Genomic DNA, 24,858 nt, shown 5'->3' on the forward strand with positions numbered 1-24,858 from the left:
ACTTTTCATTCTTCATCAGGATCTTTTTTTTTTTCTCAGGTGTGACTACTGCCACGAAAGCAAAACTTAAAATGTCAGTACATACGTTATAATACAAAACCACGTAGAAAATGCAGAACGCTAAAATTGCTTAATGTTGCAAAACGTGTTACGTGTTTGCTGATTCGAGGCATGCTGCTTCGGGATGTTAGGTTCGCAACTGTATAATATTGAGGAAATTTGATAACTTTTTATTTTGTCCGTCTCAGCTCATGAGTGTACAATTTTTTGCTGCAGTGGCTACCGGTTTCGGGCTGACATGCCCATTCTCAAACCATGTAAAAATTTCAAAGTACATGTACATTGTACAGCAATGTTTACACACAGCATGCTTGTCCATATTTCAAGTACTTATACAGGGTGTTACAAAAAAATACGGCCAAACTTTCAGGAAACATTCCTCACACACAAATAAAGAAAAGATGTTATGTGGGCATGCGTTCGGAAACGCTTAATTTCCATGTTAGAGCACATTTTAGTTTCGTCAGTATGTACTGTACTTCCTCGATTCACCGCCAGTTGGCCCATTTGAAGGAAGGTAATGTTGACTTAGGTGCTTGTGTTGACATGCGACTCATTGCTCTACAGTACTAGCATCAAGAACATCAGTACGTAGCATCAACAGGTTAGTGTTCATCACGAACGTAGTTTTGCAGTCAGTGCAATGTTTACAAATGCGGAGTTGGTAGATGCCCATTTGATGTATGCATTACCACGGGGCAATAGCCGTGGCGCGGTACGTTTGTATCGAGACAGATTTCCGGAACGGAGGTGTCCCGACAGTAAGACGTTCGAAGCAATTCATCGGCGTCTTAGGGAGCACGGAACGTTCCAGCCTATGACTCGCGACTGGGGAAGACCTAGAACGACGAGGACACCTGCAATGGACGAGGCAATTCTTCGTGCAGTTGACGATAACCTTATTGTCAGCGTCAGAGAAGTTGCTGCAGTACAAGGTAACGTTGACCACGTCACTGTATGGAGAGTGCTACGGGAGAACCAGTTGTTTCCGTACCATAAAGCGTGTGCAGGCACTATCAGCAGCTGATTGGCCTGCACGGGTACACTTCTGCGAATGGTTCATCCAACAATGTGTCAATCCTCATTTCAGTGCAAATGTTCTCTTTACCGATGAGGCTTCATTCCAACGTGATCAAATTGTAAATTTTCACAATCAACATGTGTAAGCTGACGAGAATCCGCACGGAATTGTGCAATCTCGTAATCAACACAGATTTTCTGTGAACTTTTGGGCAGGCATTGTTGGTGATGTCTTGATTGGGCCCCATGTTCTTCCACCTACGCTCAATGGAGCACGTTATCATGGTTTCATACGGGATACTCTACCTGTGCTGCTAGAACATGTGCCTTTACAAGTACGACACAACATGTGGTTCATGCACGATGGAGCTCCTGCACATTTCAGTCGAAGTGTTCATACGCTTCTCAACATCAGATTCGGTGACCGATGGATTTTAGACCAATTCCATGGCCTCCACGCTCTCCTGACCTCAACCCTCTTGACTTTCATTTATGGGGGCATTTGAAAGCTCTTGTGTACGCAACCCCGGTACTAAATTTAGAGACTCTTCGTCCTCGTACTGTGGACGGCTGTGATACAATACGCCATTGTCCAGGGCTGCATCAGCGCATCAGGGATTCCATGCGACGGAGGGTGGATGCATGTATCCTCGTTAACGGAGGACATTTTCAACATTTCCTGTAACAATGGTTTGAAGTCACGTTGGTACGTTCTATTGCAGTGTGTTTCCATTCCACGATTAATGTGATTTGAAGAGAAGTAATAAAATGAGCTCTAGCATGGAAAGTAAGCATTTCCGGACACATGTCCACATAACATATTCTCTTTCTTTGTGTGTGACGTATGTTTCCTGAAAGTTTGGCCGTACCTTTTTGTAACACCCTGTATACATACCTCGATATTAATGGTAACTAGTCACACAACATGATGTCAAATGGCACAAATAGCATATGTACAGAAACTCAAATTGTGAGCAACAAATATTCTCACTCATAAAATAAACTATATGTCAATAGTTACACGTGTAAGACACAACCAGACTGACAAATATAACTCTTAGCAGGCAACAGGACACCTTGGTTAGCGTCACAGCCACACACATACGAGTGTGTGCATATGACTGTCTTTTAGGCTGCTATGGTGCTTCCGCACCCACTGTCATTTATTGATAACATTTTTGTAAAGTAGAAAAATACCAATTAAACAAGAAATGTTAACAATGCATTACAAAATAAAGTAACATCCAAATGAAAGATACAAAACCAGGAGGTGACGACATAGTGCTCCTCAAACTACTGGAGTATTGTCAGTTTAGTTGTGTTCAGGCGAATCAATAGACTCATTAATGAGAGAACTTGTTGCTCACAGTTAGACTTTCTGTGGTTTGAGAATGGCCGTGTCAGCCCGAAATCGGTAACCACTGCACAGAAATTGTACATTCGTGTAACTGAGACGGATAAAATTAAAAAAAAATATCAAATTACATCAGTATTACGTACTGTTTCCCATTTCTTTCTGAAATAAAATAGATTCTACACAGGATGTTCGGGGAGAAAAGGTCAATATTTTACACAGTGATAGTATAGGAAATTCTGAACAAAAAATGTTATATGAACATAGGTCCGCAAATGCTTCTTTAGGAAGGTATGGGTACTGAAAGGAGCTTTAATTCTGCAAAATTGATCTACACAAAGTGAACGTATATGCAATACATCTGGGCCGTAATGTGATTTTCTTGAAAACAATGTTACAGAGAAGTACAGTTATGTTACACAATTTTGCATAATGTTTATTTACTTTTGCATTTAGTACGTAATGCATTTCAACATGCATGTTACATGTATTAAGTTCAAAAAGACATAGCACGTCTTTTAGAATCAGCTTTAACACTGATCGTACAGATGTATTACAGTTCACAGAATAGGTTCGAATAAGCCAAATGAACGTCAATGCACTTTTGCGCTCTAGCGATAACATGTTGTGTTGCTTGTTCAATTGCCTGTGGTTGATTCCTAATCAATTCAGCAGCGTCCATGATCCGACCAAGCAGTTCATCTCGTGCATTTACCTTCACTTTGTGCACCTCTGATTTCATCCAACGCCATAGACAGAAATCTGAAGGTGTAAGGTCAGTTGATCTTGGAGGCCAGTTAATAGCACCGCCACGATCAGTCCAGCGATTAGGGTAAGTGCGATTGAGATGGTCCCTCACACGCAAGGTTACTTGCGGAGGGGTACCGTCATGTTGGAAGTACATTCCAGTTCGATGACTAAAGGAACGTCTTCCAATAGTTCCACAAATTAAATTTCCAAAAAATGCAGGCACCTCTCTCCCGTCAATCGCTGACTTATAATAAATGGACCTATCAAAAGGTTACCGATCATGCAGCACCAAACATTTATGGCAAAACGAACCTGGAAATTGCTATCCACTAAAGCGTGTGTATTTTCCCGCGTGAAAACTGGACTTCGTCAGTGAATAGTATATATGGAAGCAAATGACTATTCTCAATTACCCAGTGACCGAATTGAAGTCGTTGGGCATTGTCGCCAATGTGGAGATTGTGGACACGCTTTTTGTGAAATGGATACAGGTTTTCCGCATGTAACGTTTCCCATACACGTGTCTGTGGGACATTCATACACAGGGACATTCTTCGTATGCTCGTACTGGCATAATGTTACAGAGAAGTACAGTTATGTTACACATTTTTACATAATGTTCATTTACTTTGCATTTAGTACGTAATGCAAAAAAATGGTTCAAATGGCTCTGAGGTCATCAGTCCCCTAGAACTCAGAACTACTTAAACCTAACTAACCTAAGGACATCACACACATCCATGCCCGAGGCAGGATTCTAACCTGCGACCGTAGCGGTCGCGCGGTTCCAGACTGTAGCGCCTAGAGCCGCTCGGCCACTTCGGCCGGCGTACGTAATGCACTTCAACATGCATGTTACTTGTATTAAGTTGAAAAAGACAAACCACGTCTTTTACAAACAGCTTTAACACTTTTCGTACTTCCGATAATTTCTTCCTGTTATTGCAAAGTTTGTTGACGTGCAAGTTCGGACGAAAAATGTCTGTCCGCAGCTCGTGGTCGTGCGGTGGCGTTCTCGCTTCCCACGCCCGGGTTTCCAGGTTCGATTCCCGGCGGGTCAGGGATTTTCTCTGTCTCGAGATGACTGGGTGTTGTGTGATGTCCTTAGGTTAGTTAGGTTTAAGTAGTTCTAAGTTATGGGGGACTGATGACCATAGATGTTGCGTCCCATAGTGCTCAGAGCCATTTTTGAAAAATGTCTACGTGGAAGTGAGCCTGTTCCACGGAAAGTGATAAATACTCTGATGAACACCCTGCGATCAGGTAATCGTTGAGCGCCTGTGGTATTCTTCTCTTGCAGCGGTAGCTCTACCATCGCAGAATCCATAAACATACACCATATCTGCGTATTCCTCATTACTGTAGACGTGTGGCACTGTTAGCAGTTAACACCAGCTAACAGATCCGCCGCCGGTACACTACACAATGCGGCTTACACGGCACAACTGCCCAAACAACGGGTGATTGTACTACGTACGTCACATGACCATAATACATGGTAGGTTGCATAGCGTAAAAATGGCATGTACCCGTGCATTGTTTGCAAGAAAATCAGGTTACGGTCCAGTTTTATTGCGTATACGTTCACGTTCTGCACATCAAGTTTGCAGTATTAGAGCTCCTTTCAATACCCATACCACCCTAACGAAGCATTTGTGCACCAGTATTCATATAACACGTTTTGTTCAAAATTACTTATACTATCAGTCTCTAAAATATTAACCTTTCCTACACAAACACCCTGTATAACTTCTTTTCAGGAAGGGCACTGCAGATTATTATAGGTACACAGCAAGCGTTTTTTTCTGATATATGACCTCCCTATGCGCTTCTTACTGGGAATCTACAAACCATGTCAGGAAAATGTGAGATACGTAACAGGGCGTATATCAATTTAATCTACAGCTTCACTGCTGTCGTAACCTATAAGCAGTTTCCTTAGCAAAATGCGTATGATATATGGCCAAAATGGTGTACGTTTTCCAGTGAGATTACAACATAGAAAGTTTGAAATACTTTAATTATATCTTTAAGGATGAAACTACTTTTTCGTGTGAAAAGGAAATCAAGACTATAATTGTACATACTACCTACAATATAATCATTGGAGACAATTTACGTCCAAAACGCTCATTGTCTCGAAAATGATAGCTGCGTTAGGTACTTACGGAAATGTTATAAAAGTATTCTGAGTTCAGTGTTTCTCCAAGACTTTTTGGTACTTCTTCTGGGGTGTACAGCCACCCAACGTAAAGGGATTTCCATGGGCGATCCACTTGATCAAAATTCATTCCGTGTATCACTTTCGTCTGTAAGAAAACAGAAAAGGTAATTCAGTAAAGTTAATAATTTTCTTTTTTCTTCAAATTTCTGGACCTGACCGGCCGGTGTGGCCGAGCAGTTCTAGGCGCTTCAGTCTGGAACCGCGCTTCCGCTACGGTCGCAGGTTGGAATCCTGCCTCGGGCAGGTTAGTTAGGTTTAAGTAGTTCTAAGTTCTAGGGGACTGATGACCTCAGAAGTTAAGTCCCTTAGTGCTCAGAGCCATTTGAACCATTTTTTCTGGACCTGTAATTGGTGGCACCTGCTCTATCTGATTAAAATTATCTGGACACCTCTATGTAATGTCAAAATGACATCTGATGTCACAAGAGGTAGACGAGTCAATATAAAAGATTGAGGAGGGGGATATTTTCTTGTCAGTAGAGAAACAGTAACAGCACAATCGGTCGGTCATGAGCGTTCAGTGACTTGGATCGTGGGCTAGTCATCGGATGTTACCTGCGTAACAAATCCACGCTTCTAAAGCTGTCCAAATCTATGGCTCGTTATGTGATTTTGAAGATGAAACGTAAAGAAACAACCGTAGCTAAGCCAAGAGCAGGTAGACCACATGTCCTAACGGACAGGGACCGCCGAGAAATGCGGACGGATAAAAAATAAATAAATAAACACTTCATGAAATCAGAGGAAGAAATCACTGCCGGCCGGTGTGGACGAGCGGTTCTAGGCGCTTCGGTCTGGAACCGTGCGACCGCTACGGTCGCAGGTTCGAATCCTACCTCGGGCATGGGTGTGTGTGATGTCCTTATATTAGTTAGGTTTAAGTAGTTGTAAGTTCTAGGGGACTGATGACCTCAGATGTTAAGTCTCATAGTGCTCAGAGCCATTTGAACCATTTGAAGAAATCACTTGTGAGATCCAAAGTGCTAACAACAATCCACCTAATACAATGACTGTCAGGAGGGAGTTAAAAAGTATGGGCTACTATGGTCGAGCAGCTACTTATAAGCCACAAATTTCTGGTAGTAAAGGCAAAAGGTGCTTGAATGACGGCACTGGACAGTGGTGACTAAAAATTAGTGACTTGGAGTGCTGAATCATGCTGTACCCTGGGCCATCCGATGAGACGGTTTGGGTTTGGCGAAGGGTTGAAGAACGTTAACTGACATCATCTGTAGTGACAGCAGTGAAGCGAGAAGAGGGTGGTTTTAAGGTGTGAGGTATTTGTGGTTAGGATGTAGACCCGTTATTGTCGTTAGGAAAACGTTGCGGATGGATATGAACTCATTTTACAACATTGTGCACAACGTATGGTGGAGAAACAGTTCAGAGGCGATGACTGGTTGTATCACCACGTCAATGGACCCTGTCATAAAGCAGGACCTGTGGGGCAGTGGTGAAATGCACTGGCGTACCCATAGTTGTGGTATGAACTCAGTGGAACACATTTGGAAGGAGTTGGAACGTCGATTTCGCTCCAGAATACAGTTTCCAACATCGCTACTCTCTCTTGTTCCGGCTCTTGCGAAAGAATGGGCTCCCATTCCTCCACAGACTTTCCGAAACCTCATTGAAAGTGTCCCCAGCAGAGCCCTAAAAGTGAAAGGTGGACAAACCCATATTAATGTCCACTAATAGATATCCGGATAATTTTGATCAAATAGTATATGTTTAGATTTCATAGTGGAATTTTTTACATTTTTTGACTGAAATGTGTGATACGTTCAACAAAACTCAACGACGACTTCCAACCCGGAGGCGAACTCCAGAATCGTATAAGTTCACAACAGTACATTGCCTAACCGTTGTAACTATAAAATCACGGTCCGCAGCTCGTCGTCGTGCGGTAGCGTTCTCGCTTCCCACGCCCGGGTTCCCGGGTTCGATTCCCGGCGGGGTCAGCGATTTTCTCTGCCTCGCGATGACTAGGTGTTGTGTGATGTCCTTAGGTTAGTTAGGTTTAACTAGTTCTAAGTTCTAGGGGACTGATGACCTTAGAAGTTAAGTCCCATAGTGCTCAGAGCCATTTGAACCAATTATAAAATCACGTGAGAGCAAAGACAGCAAGTCCGTCCATACCAACAAGAAGCTGATACTGAGCGAACGTCACACACGGGAGCTCAAAACGGAAGACATACACTCGACGTTCTAAAGCGGGATCCGACTTCTTTTATACACCTGTACACCGCCGATGCTGTCCATGCCCGAGGAAGAGGAGACTCACAGTTTTCCTTGGCCCATTTGCGGCTGATGTAGGTAAACATCAGGACGCCCAGCGCTGTAGAGCACAGGGAGTCTTCTGGGGAAAAATTACATCTCATCTCACCGCAGCCTCCGCAAAGATGCCTTCGTCACTCGGCGGGGAAGATGCCAAACAGCCAATACTCGGATGGCCGGTAGATGGGTAAATGTAAGACTCCCAGTAGAGCTGTGTTTCCTGAACGCACCTGAGGCCAGGCACAAACCCTGATCTGGAACGACATGAAGATACATATCGTCTGGGAACTAATGGCTGCAGACAAGAATGATTTTTACGAGGTGTTTCCAGAAAATTATGGGAATTTTTATTTATTTAATTATTTGCTTTTTTTAAACAAATCTACTAACTCGGCTAGCCTCTTGAAAATAGTTATATTGCCATCAGATGTTGTACGCTAGTAGTAATGATATAGGTGGGTTCTGGTCAAATAGGAGGCATTGATCTCTTTTATAAATAAACCACGCGGTTGCCCTAGCCCAATTTAATAACCCTTATGTAAACAAACTGGACGCTTGTGTCCATGTTTTGTTCATGTAGGGCGTACTTAATGGGCTATAACTGACATGATAATGACGATTGATGCTCAATAATTGTCAAGTTAATTTCCATAATTTATGTGCAAGACGGCAACCGAGTACAGGACATGCGTTCTTTTTCACCCAGGTGTTGTACTGATTTTAACAAAAACTGGTAATTGTATTTAGTGATGGTAATTTATGAGCCAGAAAGTAGCATGCTTCCTTCCCCCACCACTGAACTCCCATTGGTCCTTCCCCCACCACCCTTTAGTCTCCCCAGCGTCCTGAGACAGTAATTCATTGTGTGGACCACGCTCGAGCAACAGCAGCAGCGGCAGCAGCATCATCAGAAAATACAGGTGATATAGCAAGTTTCCACGATAGTGTAGCACCCAGCGATACTGGCCTGATTTTCGCGAATTTTTGGGTGAATATCACACCCAACGCTATTTTCTGCAACATAAAATACCATTTACGGTTTTGTGGTTAATTTTATCGATTTGTTAGGAAGATACATATTTCATTGCTATGTCACCAATTTTGTCCCCATATTTCAAGAAGATACTGGTACATGGAAATAAGGGTTTCGTTGCTGGTTTCTCCCACATTATAAGAAGATGCAGCTAAGTATGGGTTTCGTGACTAAGTTTACAGACTTTTTTAAGAAGTCTCATGTGAAATATGGGTTTAGCTCCTATTTTATCCATTTTCAGGAACCTTCCATAAAATTTAAATGTTTAAACTACATCAGAACTAACCTATGACGTTATTTAATGTTTTTAGGCAATTCGTTAAAATTTTATCGATTCCACCCCCCACCCCCCTCCCCCTTCCAAGCTCTCTGCAAGTACCTACTTTTTCAGGAAGGCTCACAGAGTGTATGACAACCAACATCATTGACCATACTCTGGAAACATAAAAATACACTCCTGGAAATGGAAAAAAGAACACATTGACACCGGTGTGTCAGACCCACCATACTTGCTCCGGACACTGCGAGAGGGCTGTACAAGCAATGATCACACGCACGGCACAGCGGACACACCAGTAACCGCGGTGTTGGCCGTCGAATGGCGCTAGCTGCGCAGCATTTGTGCACCGCCGCCGTCAGTGTCAGCTAGTTTGCCGTGGCATACGGAGCTCCATCGCAGTCTTTAACACTGGTAGCATGCCGCGACAGCGTGGACGTGAACCGTATGTGCAGTTGACGGACTTTGAGCGAGGGCGTATAGTGGGCATGCGGGAGGCCGGGTGGACGTACCGCCGAATTGCTCAACACGTGGGGCGTGAGGTCTCCACAGTACATCGATGTTGTCGCCAGTGGTCGGCGGAAGGTGCACGTGCCCGTCGACCTGGGACCGGACCGCAGCGACGCACGGATGCACGCCAAGACCGTAGGATCCTACGCAGTGCCGTAGGGGACCCCACCGCCACTTCCCAGCAAATTAGGGGCACTGTTGCTCCTGGGGTATCGGCGAGGACCATTCGCAACCGTCTCCATGAAGTTGGCTACGGTCCCGCACACCGTTAGGCCGTCTTCCGCTCACGCCCCAACATCGTGCAGCCCGCCTCCAGTAGTGTCGCGACAGGCGTGAATGGAGGGACGAATGGAGACGTGTCGTCTTCAGCGATGATAGTCGCTTCTGCCTTGGTGCCAATGATGGTCGTATGCGTGTTTGGCGCCGTGCAGGTGAGCGCCACAATCAGGACTGCATACGACCGAGGCACACAGGGCCAACACCCGGCATCATGGTGTGGGGAGCGATCTCCTACACTGGCCGTACACCTCTGGTGATCGTCGAGGGGACACTGAATAGTGCACGGTACATCCAAACCGTCATCGAACCCATCGTTCTACCATTCCTAGACCGGCAAGGGAACTTGCTGTTCCAACAGGACAATGCACGTCCGCATGTATCCCGTGCCACCCAACGTGCTCTAGAAGGTGTAAGTCAACTACCCTAGCCAGCAAGATCTCCGGATCTGCCCCCATTGATCATGTTTGGGACTGGATGAAGCGTCGTCTCACGCGGTCTGCACGTCCAGCACGAACGCTGGTACAACTGAGGCGCCAGGTGGAAATGGCATGGCAAGCCGTTCCACAGGACTACATCCAGCATCTCTACGATCGTCTCCATGGGAGAATAGCAGCCTTCATTGCTGCGAAAGGTGGATATACACTGTACTAGTGCCGACATTGTGCATGCTCTGTTGCCTGTGTCTATGTGCCTGTGGTTCTGTCAGTGTGATCATGTGATGTATCTGACCCCAGGAATGTGTCAATAAAGTTTCCCCTTCCTGGGACAATGAATTCACGGTGTTCTTATTTCAATTTCCAGGAGTGTATATTACACTGATCACGGTTTTCAGCAATTCCTTAAAAGCTTTTTCTTGTTCTTCCAGTACTTGTCAAATAGCCACATTTTTCAGGAACACACGTCACAGCAAGAACTGCGCAGCACGTATACGTGCATTTTAATAAGTGGGTCGTCATCCATCTTTAATATATGAGGGCTGCTCTTTCGTGGATGTTACCGGCTATACCAACGTCCTCACCTTTAACAGTTCCTCCAACGCAGCAGTAATATCGTCTTTCTTTCCTATTCCATCCTTCACGTTTATTGAGAAGACCAAAGACAGAACTTCAGCTCTTAAATGTCTCTTGGTAAAAGCCTTCGTACTAGCCTAAATTTTCTCTGCCCAGTGGGAGGGAGTAATATGCATGTTCAAGAGTCGGTAAAGTCACCACTCAGCTCCCCTCGCTTTTGTCAGAGCATCGCTAACACTCCCTCACCCCCATATTCTCACCATTGGCAAATCTTCCAGTCTTCGACATATCGCATTTTCACTGATACATTACAGTTCAATGATCATTCCAAGAACGTTCTCTTCCCTCGTTATTTTACTATGTTGGTAACATCTGTGAAATTGCTCGGTTCTTATGGTGATGAAAAACCGTTTTTATATTACAAAAGTTCATTTACTTCCTGTTAGCTCCCAAGACTGGTGTCGTCCGATAGCGGATCTAGGGTAGGGTGGTACATATCTTCCCCCAGACGGGGAAAGTGACGGTTCTTTTAGAAACATTTCTTTCCAAAGACAGAACCGAATTGTTGTGTAGTAGCATGAGGATAGCATTTATCTGGTACACACGCACAAACACGCTCACGCACACACACACACACACACACACACACACACACACACACACACGTATGGGATTATCTGTCGGAGTCTTGCAATTTTGCGAGAAATTCAGTCTTTTTCCTTCTTTCCTGAAGCCCCAGCTGTAATGTTTCATTACTAGCGTAAGCAGGTTCGTACTTTACAAGAATATTAGCCGCAGTCCGAACAGAAGGGGAATCCCATTCTGGATTAGACGTGCTCTGAAGAATGTGTAGTAACTCGTGTCTATTGCTACCCCGTCTGCAACGTGTAAACGACGGTCTTCTGGGGGGATCGCTTGTAAACTACTATACTGGCGCCACTGTACCACTGCGTTTCTGCTACTTATTTTTCAATGCCTACTTTTCCTTCGCTTTGAGTTTATGGATGTGGCTGGATGTAACGAAGTATCTAGTTCCCATTGTGTGTTGCGGTCTTTGTGAGGATGCCCACCTATTGTCTTTGCTGAATGTTTCATTACGCTTGTATCCACATATGTTCATCGCAGTTTTATGCCACAATAGCTGCTTTATCTCTAAACTGACTGGGTTATGGGAGCTGATGGCACAAAGATTCAGAATTGGTCTAGATCTTGTCCAGTCCAAGCAGGCTGACAAATGGAGGAACTTCCACAGCGGCCACTGCTTCTGCCGTACCCTCTGACGTACTCTGGAGGTGGGTGCATAGTTGTTCTACTTGGAGATCAGAACAGACGAAAGCGCAAGCCACATATGATTGTTGTTGTTGTGATCTTCAGTCCAGAGACTGGTTTGATACAGTCCTCCATGCTACTCTATCCTGTTCAAGCTTCTTCATCTCCCAGTACCTACTGCAATCTACATCCTTCTGAATGTGCTTAGTGTATTCATCTCTTGGACTCCCTCTACGATTTTTACCCTCCATGCTGTCCTCCAGTACTAAATTGGTGATCCATTGATGCCTCAGAACATGTCCTACCAACCGATCCCTTCTTCTAGTCAAGTTGTGCCACAAACTCCTCTTTTCCCCAATCTTATTCAATACCTCTCATTAGTTATGTGATCCACCTATCTAATCTTCAGCATTCTTCTGTAGCACCACATTTCGAAAGCTTCTATTCTCTTCTTGTCTAAACTATTTATCGTCCATGCTTCACTTCCATACATGGCTACACTCCATACAAATTCTTTCAGAAACGACTTCCTGACACTTAAATCAATACTCGATGTTAACAAATTTCTCTTCAGAAACGCTTACCTTGCCACTGCCAGTCTACATTTTATATCCTCTCTACTTCGACCGTCATCAGTTATTTTGCTCCCCAAATAGCAAAACTCCTTTACTACTTTAAGTGTCTCATTTCCTAATCTAATCCCCTCAGCATAACCCGACTTAATTCGACTACATTCCATTATCCTCGTTAAACAGTTATTTTCGACCCATCAGTGAATTTTTATCCCCATCTGGCCACCTCATTTGCACGGGTATTATGAATATATCGTTAACGTCTGATCTTCTATTTTCTGCGAGCTATCGGCCATCCACAAACTCTAAAGCTACGTTACAAGGAGCACTTACAGGCTGTTTCACTAAGATATACTGACCTTCCCGCAGAGCTCCTTTTTAATCGGTGACGATGCAGTGCACAGACACGTCTGGCGAGTGTTTTATTTTCCACTGAATGCTTTAACACCTTACGCTTTACAGAATTAGCAGCTACTGTAACAAATGAAAGAAATTCATGCTAACAGATGCTACGCAAAACACCGCAAGCTTCACTGCATTACTGGACGCGATCTTGATTCTTACAAGGGGACCTCCCTACCCCCTCAGATTTAGTGGTAATATGGCCTAGTGGATAGCTCGTAAAAAATTGGACACAGATCGAGCATGAAAACAGGAAGAAGGTGTACTGAACTGTGAATAAAGAAGCAGAGTAGAAAAAGTGAGCGGTTCAAGCTCAAGATAAGCAACATCGAGCTTGTTTTGTAGCCATGGTGCTACAAAGCGGGAGACCCGTGCTCAAATCTCCCTCGCGCTCATTTTTAATCTTCATAAAATTTTGAGCTGTCAGCGCAGTCATAGACGTATCTGTTCGCTGTATTCAGACGTGTCTGTGTCGTGGTGTAACGTCCTTTTGTAACGGCGAGGTGTAAGGAAAGAACCTGTAACGAAAGTTGATTTCGCACAAGATATCACACCGCGGTTATCCCGCATCGGACCTACTGCTTACAGCGGGTTCGAATCACTAGCAGGTTTGTATCCGAGATCTTGTATGCTTTCACTGGTACTCGACAATGGGATTCCGTGATTCCAACGCAGCGAGCCTGTAGACGTACGTACCTCCTATTTGTTCTACACAAGTACCACATGTTATAACTCTTGCGTTCCGTTTTGGAAGTTCTGACTCTTGAATTTGCTTGTTGTAATACACCTGTTTACTTGTCGTTTTCATTTCTGTGAGAGTTCTATTCGGCATCTCGCCTGGTCTCACTATACATCACATTTACTTGCGACGGTAATACATTCTTACCACATAACTCACATTCTATAACCAGTGTTGAGTATGATAATTGTCAATGCTACAGAGAGAGAATAGACACGTCAATGACCGGGAGGACAGTTCATAATATTGAAGAAAAAAGAGGGGGGGGGGGCATGAGGGAGTTTGCAGTCCAACACAATGACTACACACCCACGACGTCATAGCTTTTCGAGCTAGCTCGGTCTTGCAGATCTTTAGCTTGGACCGTTCACTGTTTCTATTTTGCTTCACAGTTCAGTACACCTTCTTCCTGTTTCCATTCTTGATCTTCAATTATTAACAGTCTGTCCACTGGGCCACCTTACCACTAAATCTGAGAGGAATGTGACGGGGAGTAGATGTCCTGAACGGCAGTTGAAGCGTTCTTGCACCCATTTCTCCCACCACAGTCGCCTCTTGCTCTTCTGTTTACAGGAAATCTATAATCAATGTTAGCCTGCTCGGTTGGCCGTTCGGTCTAACGCACCGCTTTCCGGGCGGAAAGGAGCGCCTGGTGCCCGGCACGAATCCGCCCGGCGGATTTGTGTTGAGGTCCGCTGAATCGCCCAGTCTGTGCATGGTTTTTAGGGGGTTTTCCATCTGCCTCGGCGAATGCGGGCTTGTTCCCCTTATTCCGCCTCAGTTACACTATGTTGGCGATTGCTGCGCAAACAAGTTCTCCATGTACGCGTACACCACAATTACTCTACCACGCAAACATAGGGGTTACACTCGTCAGATTCTAACTCGACAATATTGTATTTTGTCGATTGTACGAAATGACACAAAAAAAACTCGAATCGTCCTCTAGTAAATGCTACACCAGCATTAGAAACAACTCAGCACTTTTTGCTGGATGTGCAATCCATCTTGTTTTAGCGTCGGTGTGCTTTCTACTTAGAGTGGATAAACGTTTCTCGCTTTCTTATAGGTTCGGCAATAGATGCCGGATATGTTGACTATCAACTCAGCCGATAGTCATACATTAGTCCCACGAATCATGTAGAGAAGTGAAACCAAGTCTGCTTTCACTACTAATTGAACCTCTAGTTTTCATTTAGGTAGAAAAAACAAACAAGTGTAATTTTAAAAACCTAACGTTGTGTTGAAAAAAAATGGTTCAAATGGCTCTGAGCACTATGGGACTTAACATCAGAGGTCATGAGTCCCCTAGAACTTAGAACTACTTAAACCTAACTAACCTAATGACATCACATACATCCATGTCCGAGGCAGGATTCGAACCTGCGACCGTAGCAGTCGCGCGGTTCCTGACTGAGCGCCTAGAACCGCTCGGTCACAAGACCAGCCAAGTTTTTGTAACAGATTTTCTAAAATAAACGGAGAGTCTCAATATGCTCTCGTGGACTTCATTATTCTTCAACCTACAGAGTGCATTTACATTAGTTGTACAAAAGTAACCTTTAAAAATGAAAACGGTAAATAACTTACAGAAATGTTTGCTACAGTACCAGCATCATTTTCTTTTATATTTATTACGGATGTACCATAACTTATAGCGAAAAACGCGTAAAAAAATTAAAAAAAGTAAAAACACTAGACTACTTGCGCACGTCACATACTACAGTTTAGTGCACATACTGCGTGTAGAGGGAATACTGCACTCTCCTCTCAAAACTCAGATATATCGTAGTTCACTCTTCAAGTTCTGCGGCTTTATCTGCGGAGTTCGTAGCTCGTGATCTAGAGGCTAGCATTGCTACCTCTGGATCACGGGGTCCCGGTTTCAATTCCCGGGCGGGTTGGGGATGTTCTCTGCCCGGGGACTGGGTGTTTGTGTGGTCCTCATCATTTCATCATCATCCTATCATCCTCATCATTCGTGACAGTGGGTACTTTGGACTCTGAACGGGCGCTGATGACCGCGCAGGGGGGCGCCCCACAAAACCAAACTTCATCCTCATCATCATCATTCATCAACGGAGTTCTCGGAGCGTATTGGATCGTTAGATGAGGTCTCACATAAGCAGTAAAATATGCCTGCGCCCCACATTCTCCAACCAGAGACCATGAGTGATATTTGAGCCGAATTAGACGGGGACTTAATCAAAAGGTTTGCATTTCATTCCAATTATATCGCAGACAGTTCGTTTGTTTCCGTTATAGTATACTTTCACTTGTATCAGGTTTCGTTATTAATTTGTAACATCCTGTTTATATCGCACAATGACCACGACACTAAAACTGTAAAAACTGAGATTCAGGCTTCTTATGCCTGAATCTCAGTTTTTACATTTCTTCCAGCATACCATTCTTTATTAAAAATATCTTTTGGAAAAGAAAATGTATAACTGGCGTTGTATGAACCTCATAATAATTTACAATAGCGCAGTTCAACCTTGGAAATGGTAGAGTAGAGTATAGTGATTACAGGGAAGAATGCCAAATAACACCATATAAAAATAGTTTAAAATTTAGAATAGAACATACGTACAAGGTTATTCTGTTTAAGCAGTCGAAGACTGACGAAATGTTGCGATGGCGCAACTCTAGTTGCCGATTGAGGGTATGCACTGGGAGACGCTTTTTACATCTTAATATCTCGATTTCTCCGAAAATTTTGAGATTATATCCCTTTCTTTCCCAATGAAGAATTTTTAAACGATCTTGAGCAAAATCCTAGGGTCGATTAAAGAAAATTGAGCAATTAAGAGATGGCACAACCTTGATCTCTACCCTCAATTTGAAAAGACACGGTATGATTTGTCGAAGAGGATTGTTTTCTACAGACACATTGCCCATGTGAGTCATAAAGATCGAGAAATCGGATCTTTCAACAGGGAAACCAAATAGACATGGTTCACCGAGGTAGAAAATGACATGCAAGAGATGGGGATAACACTAGACTATTCCAATAAACGAATTCCGCTCAAGAGTAAGATCCAAGAGCACCTTGATTTCAAGGGAAAGCCAAAACAAAAAACTGGCAAAATGTAAACGAAACGAGGCAGGAAATGAATTTGAGATTAATAGGCTAAAGTTAAAGTCCAGGCACAAAGAAAAGTAAATGTGCAGTTGAGATAGAATCGCCCGGATATGCGAAAAGAAGGAGGAGAAGAAGAATGGTAGTGGGACCCGATAGGGAACCACGTAAAACACCAAGAAAAAATGATTTCATGTCAATGCTAATGGAACTATCTAACATGCCATCGGCGTGGACGATTTTATGAAACGGTTCTCACCGGATCACTGAAGTTAAACAACCTTGGGCCCAGTTATTATTTGGATGGGTGACCGCCAGTGAACTCTAGTTCGCATTGGCTCAAGGACACCCAAGTTGCCGAAATGGCTTCCAACTAAAAGACTTGCACCAGGCCGTTGCATCGTAATGTATTTGTATTGTTATTGTTGTGTATGCAGTCATGTGGTACACAGCAAAACCAAAAAGGGTGGCACTTCGGCCGTGGCGCCACACTTAAGTTGCTGCCTAGAAGGTGCTCGTAGACTGGAACCAGTATGTGTTTCTGCCACGAAACCTTCCGCTCAGGCGACACTGATACTCGGAACTATCCTCTGTTTTCGCCCACGACGGTCACAGATACAAAATTATTCCACCGGTAGCGGATAAACGAAGACGCACCGCACAGACTTCACCAACTCGCCGAGCAACAACTTCACTCTACATTTCCAGCTGATAATTATCATCCGTTGGCGCCATTATAGCCACTATAAACGAGAGATCATCCGGCAGCTAAACGCTACGTGCCAAGTGTCAAGCGAAAGTAAGTAGTGAGATTTATACCCAAAACTGTTAAATTACAGCAGTGCTTACTGAACATCTATAGACTAGATACTTCACTTTCAATGTGCGAGGTTACCTTAGCGTTAACGTTGGGACTTAATTCCAGTGCCATGCACTTTCAATACTGAGAGCTGGGTAATCGGTACAGTTATTTTAATAAATGTTTATTACATGTCTCATATTGTGTTGCTGTGAGCGCACACAGTAAGGTGACAAAAGTCATGGGATACCTCCTGATATCGTTTCGGACCTGCTTTTGCCTGGCGTAGTGCAGCAACTGGACTCTGTAAGTCGTTGGTAGTCCCCTGTAGCAATATTGAGCCATGCTGCCTCCATAATCGCCCATAAGTGCGAACCTGTTGCCGGTGAGGATTTTGGGCACGAATTGACCTCTCGATTACGTCCCATAAATGTTTGATGGGATTCATGTTCGGCGATCTGAGCGGCCAATTCGTTCGAATTGCCCAGAAAGGTCTTCAAACCAGTCGGCACCGACTGTGGCTCGTTGACATGGCGCTTTGTCATCCATAAAAATGCCATCGTTGTTTGGGGACATGAAGTCCATGAGTGGCTGCAAATGTTCTCCAAGAGCCGAACATAAACGTTTCCAGCCGGCCAGAATGGCCGCGCAGTTAGAGGCGCCATGTTACGGACTGTGCAGACCCTCCCGCCGGTGTTTCGAGTCCTCCCTCGGGCATTAGCGTGTGTGTTGTCCTTAGCGTAAGCTAGTTTAAATAGTGTTTAAGGCGAGGGACCGATGACCTCAGCAGTTTGGTCCCTTAGGTATTCGCACACATTTGAACCATTTCCAGTCAATGATCGGTTCAGTTGAGCCTGAGGACCCTGTCCACTCATGTAAATACAGCCCATATTGCTATGGAGCTAACACCTGCTTGCACAGAGCCTTGTTGACAATTTGGATGCATGGCTTCATATGTCTGCACCTCACTCGAACGCTACCATCAACTCTTACCAAGTGAAACCAGGACTCATCTGACGAGGCCACGGTCTTCCAGTCCTCTATGTTCCAACCAATATGGCTACGAGCCCAGGAGAGGCCCTCTAGGAAGTGTGGTGGTGTTAGCAAAGGCACTGGCGTCGATCGGCTGCTGCCACAGCTTGTGTTGTGGTATAGCCCATTAAAATCAAATTTCACGCCACTGTAGTAGATGTAGTAGTAGTAGTAGTAGTAGTAGTAACTTTATTCATGCGTAGATCTCTTTTTGCAAGGGCATAGGACATGTCAAAGAATTTACAACTTTAGATCAATTTAAAATAAGTTAATTCGTATACACATATATTTACATACTTCTAGTTAGAGATAATCATTAGATTTACTCGTGATATACAATGCTTTTTTTTTTTTACAAATAACTTACTAAATAATTAAATGCCACACTGTTCGCTCATATCTCACTATCAGTCACTGCATACACTATACACACATTGTTTCATAACACTTCACCCACTTTTTACACACACACACACACACACACACACACACACACACACACACACACACACTGGTGGCCTCTGGTCCATTTTCTGCACCGCTGTCTAAAGGATACATTCGTCATAAGTCCCACATTGGTTTCCGCGGTTATTTCACGCAGTACTGCCTGTCTATTAGCACTGACGACTCGGTCGTTAAGTGAAGGCCATCGGCCGCTGTGTTTTCCATGGTGGGAGGTAGGGCCTGAAATTTGGTATTCTCGGCACGTTCTTGAGACTGTGGACCTCGGCATATTGAACTCCCTAACGATTTCCGAAACGGAATGTCTCATGCGTCTAGCTCCAGTTAACATTCAGCGTTAAAAGTCTGTTAATTTCCATCGTGCAATCATAATCACGTCGGAAACATTTTCACATGAATTACACTACTGGCTATTAAAATTACTACACCAAGAAAAAATGCGGATGATAAACGGGTATTCATCGGAAAAATATATTGTACTAGAACTGACATGTTATTACATTTTCACGCAATTTGGATGTATAGATCCTGAGAAATCAGTACCCAGAACAACCCTCTCTGGCTGTAATAACGGCCTTGATACGCCTGGGCATTGAGTCAAACAGAGCGTGGATGACGTGTACAGGTACAGCTGTCCATGCAGCTTCAACACGATATCACTCTTCATCAAGAGTAGTGACTGGCGTATTGCGACGAGCCAGTTGCTCGGCCACCATTGACCAGACGTTTTCAATTGGTGAGAGTTCTGGAGAATGTGCTGGCCAGGACAGCAGTCGAACATTTTCTGTATCCAGAAAGGCCCGTACAGGACCTGCAACATGCGGTCGTACATTATCCTGCTGAAATGTAGGGTTTCGCAGGGAACGGATGAAGGTTAGAGCCACGGGTCGTAACACATCTGAAATGTAACGTCCACTGTTCAAAGTACCTTCAATGCGAACAAGAGGTGACCGAGACGTGCACCTAATGGCACTCCATACCATCATGCCGGGTGATGCGCAAGTATGGCGATGACGAATACAAGCTTCCAACGTGCGTTCACCGCGATGTCGCCAAACACGGATGCGACCATGATGATGCTGTAAGCATAACCTGGATTCATCCGAAAAATGACGTTTTGCCAATCGTGCACACAGGTTCGTCGTCGAGTACACCATCGCAGGCGCTCCTGTCTGTGATGCGGCGTCAAGGGTAACCGCAGCCACGGTCTCCGAGCTCATAGTCCATGCTGGTGCAAACGTCGTCGAACTGTTCGTGCAGATGGTTGTTGTCTTGCAAACGTCCCCATCTGTTGACTCAGGGATCGAGACGTGGCTGCGCGATCCATTACAGCCGTGCGGATAAGATGCCTGTCATCGCGACTGCTAGTGATACGAGGCCGTTGAGATCCAGCATGGCGTTCCGTATTACCTTCCTGAACCCACCGAATCCATATTCTGCTAACAGTCATTGGATCTCGACCAAAGCGAGCAGCAATGTCGCGATACGATACACCGAAATCGCGATAAGCTACAATCCTAAAGTCGGAAACGCGATGGTACGCATTTCTCCTCCTTACACGAGGCATCACAACGTTTCACCAGGCAACGCCAGTCAACTGCTGTTTGTGTATGAGAAATCGGTTGGAAATTTTCCTCATGTCAGTAGATTGTAGGTGTCGCTCCCGGTGCCAACCTCGTGTGAATGCTCTGAAAAGCTAATAGTTTGCATATCACAGTATCTTCTTCCCGTCGTTTAAATTTCGCTTCTGTAGCACGTCATCTTCGTGGTGTAGCAATTTTAAGGGCCAGCAGTGTACCTGAGTACAAATGGCAGCACCGCCAGTGCACCGTCCTTTTACATCTTGTGTACGCGATGGTACCACCATCTGTATATCCACATATCCAATGACGTTTGTCACTTCATTGTACGTTGCGAGTGTGCAAGCAGCACCGACTCAAAGGAAGGCCTCGTCGCTTGTTGGTGACGTCACGTCAGCTAGGCACGGCGAACGCCAGGTCTGTTGCAGGCATACTCATAATGGTGGTGTCACCCTCTCTGACACAGGAAAATGTGAAACTGTTGGCGGTAGTTGACCAACACACATTGTTCTGAGAGATTTCTGCAATCAATTAATTGTGTAATTTGTTACACTTCTAAACAAATAGTGTACTCCTGAACTTAAATTTCCGCCAGTTTTAAGGATAGAAAAACAACTTCACGGCCCAGCAGCAACAGAATTCGTGCTTCTTTACCTTATTTGTAAATCTGAGGAAGTTACGTTTGTACTGGGTTGCTTTTACAAGAAACTGTGAACATATTGGTGCTCTTCTTTAGGTATCTTGGTTAACTATGGGGTGAGGAGCACTGAGTGTTAATGAAATATCTTGCGTTTGTACACGTTTGGGGATAGGGTGGGTGACAGAAGAAGAGGCAAAAGAGAGATATTATTTTATCAAATAATTTTTTTTTATCTTATGAAGTTTCTCCTTTCAGTTGCAAGAGGGGAATATATATCTTTTCTAAGGCGCATGTTTAAAAAAGTTTAAGCTCAGCAGTATTTTCGATGTTTGAAGCTATTTTGTTTCCTGTTTAAACTTCCTTTCGTTGAAAACTGCTGTAGTCTAATGACTGGCAACAGTTGGACATTTACACATGTAAATTAGTTCACATTTCCAGTGACGATGTCAAACGAAAATAAATAAATAAATAAAAGAAACGAGTTATTGTAAGGCGGTTGGTGTAAGTTTCGATAACAAAATGGATCAAGTAGATATAGTTACTTGAAAGTAAAATTTCCGAAGCTTGCAATGGGGCAAAGCATCTTCTCATGTTGATCTACGTTTGTTTCGGCAGGATTCAGTAATACAGAACTATGATCTTCATTTGTAGCTTTACGATAGTAATAAAATCTTTCATCTAAATAAAACTGCAGAATCTAAAACAATACCAAACATTTTGTCCAAAAATAAGAGATTTATAGTGATAAGCACGCCCAAGCGTTTCTGCATGCAACAGAACTGGCGTTAGCCGTGCCTAGCTGACGTGACGTCACCAACAAGCGCCGAGGCCTTCCTTTGAGTCGGTGTTGGTGCAAGCCATCTATCCTGTACAGCAATGAACAGCTGTGATAGGGGTTCACTTCCTGCTATCTTGGATGTTGGGCGATAGACTTGCTTTAGTGAATAAACGTTACAGTTATTATTATTATCTCAGCTTTCATTTAGTTGAATACGAGGCATATTACTGGTGCCAGTTAACATCGGAAATAATGTTGTTATTTGTGGTGGAACAGTACTCACGTATCTGTTGAGGAAGTCCCTCAGCTGGCCGAGGGCATCGTTGGCGGCGGCGACGACGCTCTGGCAGACGTCTGTGGCGCTCTTGAGCGGCACGTCGGTGATGGAGGTGGCGTGGGCGGAGGGGGCGGCCAAGGGCGGCCAGCGCGCTGCCTCCCACGGCTTCTCCCACTTGGCGGGCCTCGCCATGCGGACCATGACCGACGGCCGCACGCGCATCCAGTCGTCTGGCCTGGAGCAAAGCAATAGAAAACTCAGTTTGCCTCACACCCACTGAGCCGTGGCTCATTTCGATAGTGCCACTCTGGTGGTTTGTCTTTGCTGCTACGGTCAGGGCGGGAAGCGGCGCCCTCTGGGGTCTACGCGAGGAGTAACGAGGAGAGGTCCTGGGGTAGTGTGCTCTGGGACGTGGTGGAAGACGGTTGTCTGGTTGACGCAGCGAGTGGGGGGATAGGACCAATCGCATGGAGATATACAGGGTGTTACAAAAAGGTACGGCCAAACTTTCAGGAAACATTCCTTACACACAAAGAAAGAAAATATTTAATGTGGACATCTAAACATTCATGGTGGTGTCTGATTGTACTATATCGTGTCTCCCTACTACTTTCGCGCAACGACGATCAGAGCGTGTTTTTTAGGGATTTAACTAGTTTGAACCTGGGACCTGCTGCTGGTAAGGAGACGCCAGACCACACATGACATGTAGAATTCAGAAGAGTTCAGTGAGACTAACGATGATATAACCAAATACTAAACGATCTCAGCGTCAGCTCCACTCCACTCCCTGTAAAAGAATCTTAATTCTAACTAAATATAGTGGAAAGGGTTCAAGGCTTTCCTATTTTTAGTTAGCTGGTAAAATAACGTCGAAAAAGCAGTTAAGTTTACCATTGGAAATTTATTCTAATCACAAAACATCGTTTATAAATTGCACTATTGATAAAAGGAAATGTTTTAATACAGGATGGTAAAAACCAACAGCGTTCAACAAAAATGTGAACGAATATTCCCTAAATGGGTTTCCAAGTTCTACAATCGATCGAAGGATGACCTATGCCATATCACATCTATAATCTAGGTTTAATTTAAGTTTCACAAAAGAGAAAACTATCAAAATGGTCTACAGTGACCCTCAATTATCTTTAATAACTTATCTAACTTGTCGTAAATTACAGTGGCTGATGTGGCTTCTCAATAACTATATAAAAGAAAAATCATCGCGTTTCAGATCTGTTCTTCAAGTGGCAAATGTGAACACCATGAGTTTTAATTAACGATCGACACTAGTATTACGCAAAAAGGGGGTGTAACAGATGAGTCTTCTGCAGTTCTGAGTGAAGCCTTATGTGCTCAAAAATGCGGCATCGCGTGCGTTCATTACCTTGTCGGTGTTTAAGCAGCGTCAAGGCGGCAGCGGCCGGCGCAGCAGCCATCCAGCCCGCCGTCTCGGAACCAACTCTTCTAACTTCTCCTTACTACAATTTACCGAAGTTAGTTTAAAAAAGCTAGCTGGCTGTGTTTTCATCTGACCAATCAGGGTCTCAATGTTAACCTTACGCTCCGCCTACAAAAATTCAGTCTATCCAATGGGAAACGTTATACTTTTCGTGGTGGGGCAATGTTTTTAAAGTTTGCAACGTAACAGAGACGCTAAAAAGTCTCACGCTAAAACCTGCAGCTAGTGTGGTCCTTTTAGCGTTATCGTGAGATCTATACTGCTCTTCTGGAGGGCTCTATCTTTTAACATGGGCTGGGGAGTGATCCTAATGTAACAGACATGCGAAAAAGTCTCACGCTAAAACTTGCGGGTGGTAGTGGCCCTTTTTGTGTTATCGTAAGATCTATACTGCTTTTCTGGAGGGCTCTAGCTTTTAACATGGGCTGGGGGTTGTCCTTGACATACCTGAGACGCGAAAAAGCCTGACGCTAAAACGTGCGGGTTGTATAGTTGTACAGGTAGGCTCACGGCGTGGGTGCCCAGCCCCTCCCTTTCCTAGCTTAACACGGTTTTGCTCTCGGCTTCTGTCCTCGTTTCTCCCCTCGGAACTGCGTCTGCCTCACGGTGGGAAGGTACGACATGCATTTAGGCATTCTTGTGTTAGTCTGTGGTATTCCATTTGCTCACTCGTTACTCGTATTACTTTGGTTAATTTAATGTCACAATTTATTCGGAGCTATGTGACATACTACTGGATTTGCTTATCATGTCAGGGTTTTCATGTAAGGTGTTGGATTTGCCTGACACCTTACAGACATGTATCCGGAAACGTTTACTTTCCATGTCAGAGCTCATTTTATTACTTCTCTTCAAATCACATTAATCATGGAATGGAAACACACAGCAACAGAACGTACCAGCGTGACTTCAAACACTTTGTTACAGGAAATGTTCAAAATGTCCTCCAGGTAGCGAGGATACATGCATCCAC

General features: G+C 44.2%; 1 protein-coding gene across 1 annotated transcript in view; it reads right to left on the bottom strand.

Annotated features, from left to right (window-relative positions):
• The window catches only part of LOC126267625 (uncharacterized), a 41,878-nt gene extending 19,263 nt beyond the window's left edge, over positions 1–22,615 (bottom strand). The window contains exons 1-2 of the mRNA XM_049972924.1: positions 22,430–22,615; positions 5,353–5,493 (exon numbers count right to left, since the gene is read on the bottom strand). Coding sequence (XP_049828881.1) covers positions 5,353–5,493; positions 22,430–22,615 — 327 coding nt within the window. The remainder of the gene's footprint in view (positions 1–5,352; positions 5,494–22,429) is intronic.
• Positions 22,616–24,858: the final 2,243 nt, after the last annotated feature.

Source organism: Schistocerca gregaria, chromosome 4 (assembly GCF_023897955.1).
Source record: "Schistocerca gregaria isolate iqSchGreg1 chromosome 4, iqSchGreg1.2, whole genome shotgun sequence".
Classification (NCBI taxonomy): Eukaryota; Metazoa; Arthropoda; class Insecta; order Orthoptera; family Acrididae; genus Schistocerca; species Schistocerca gregaria.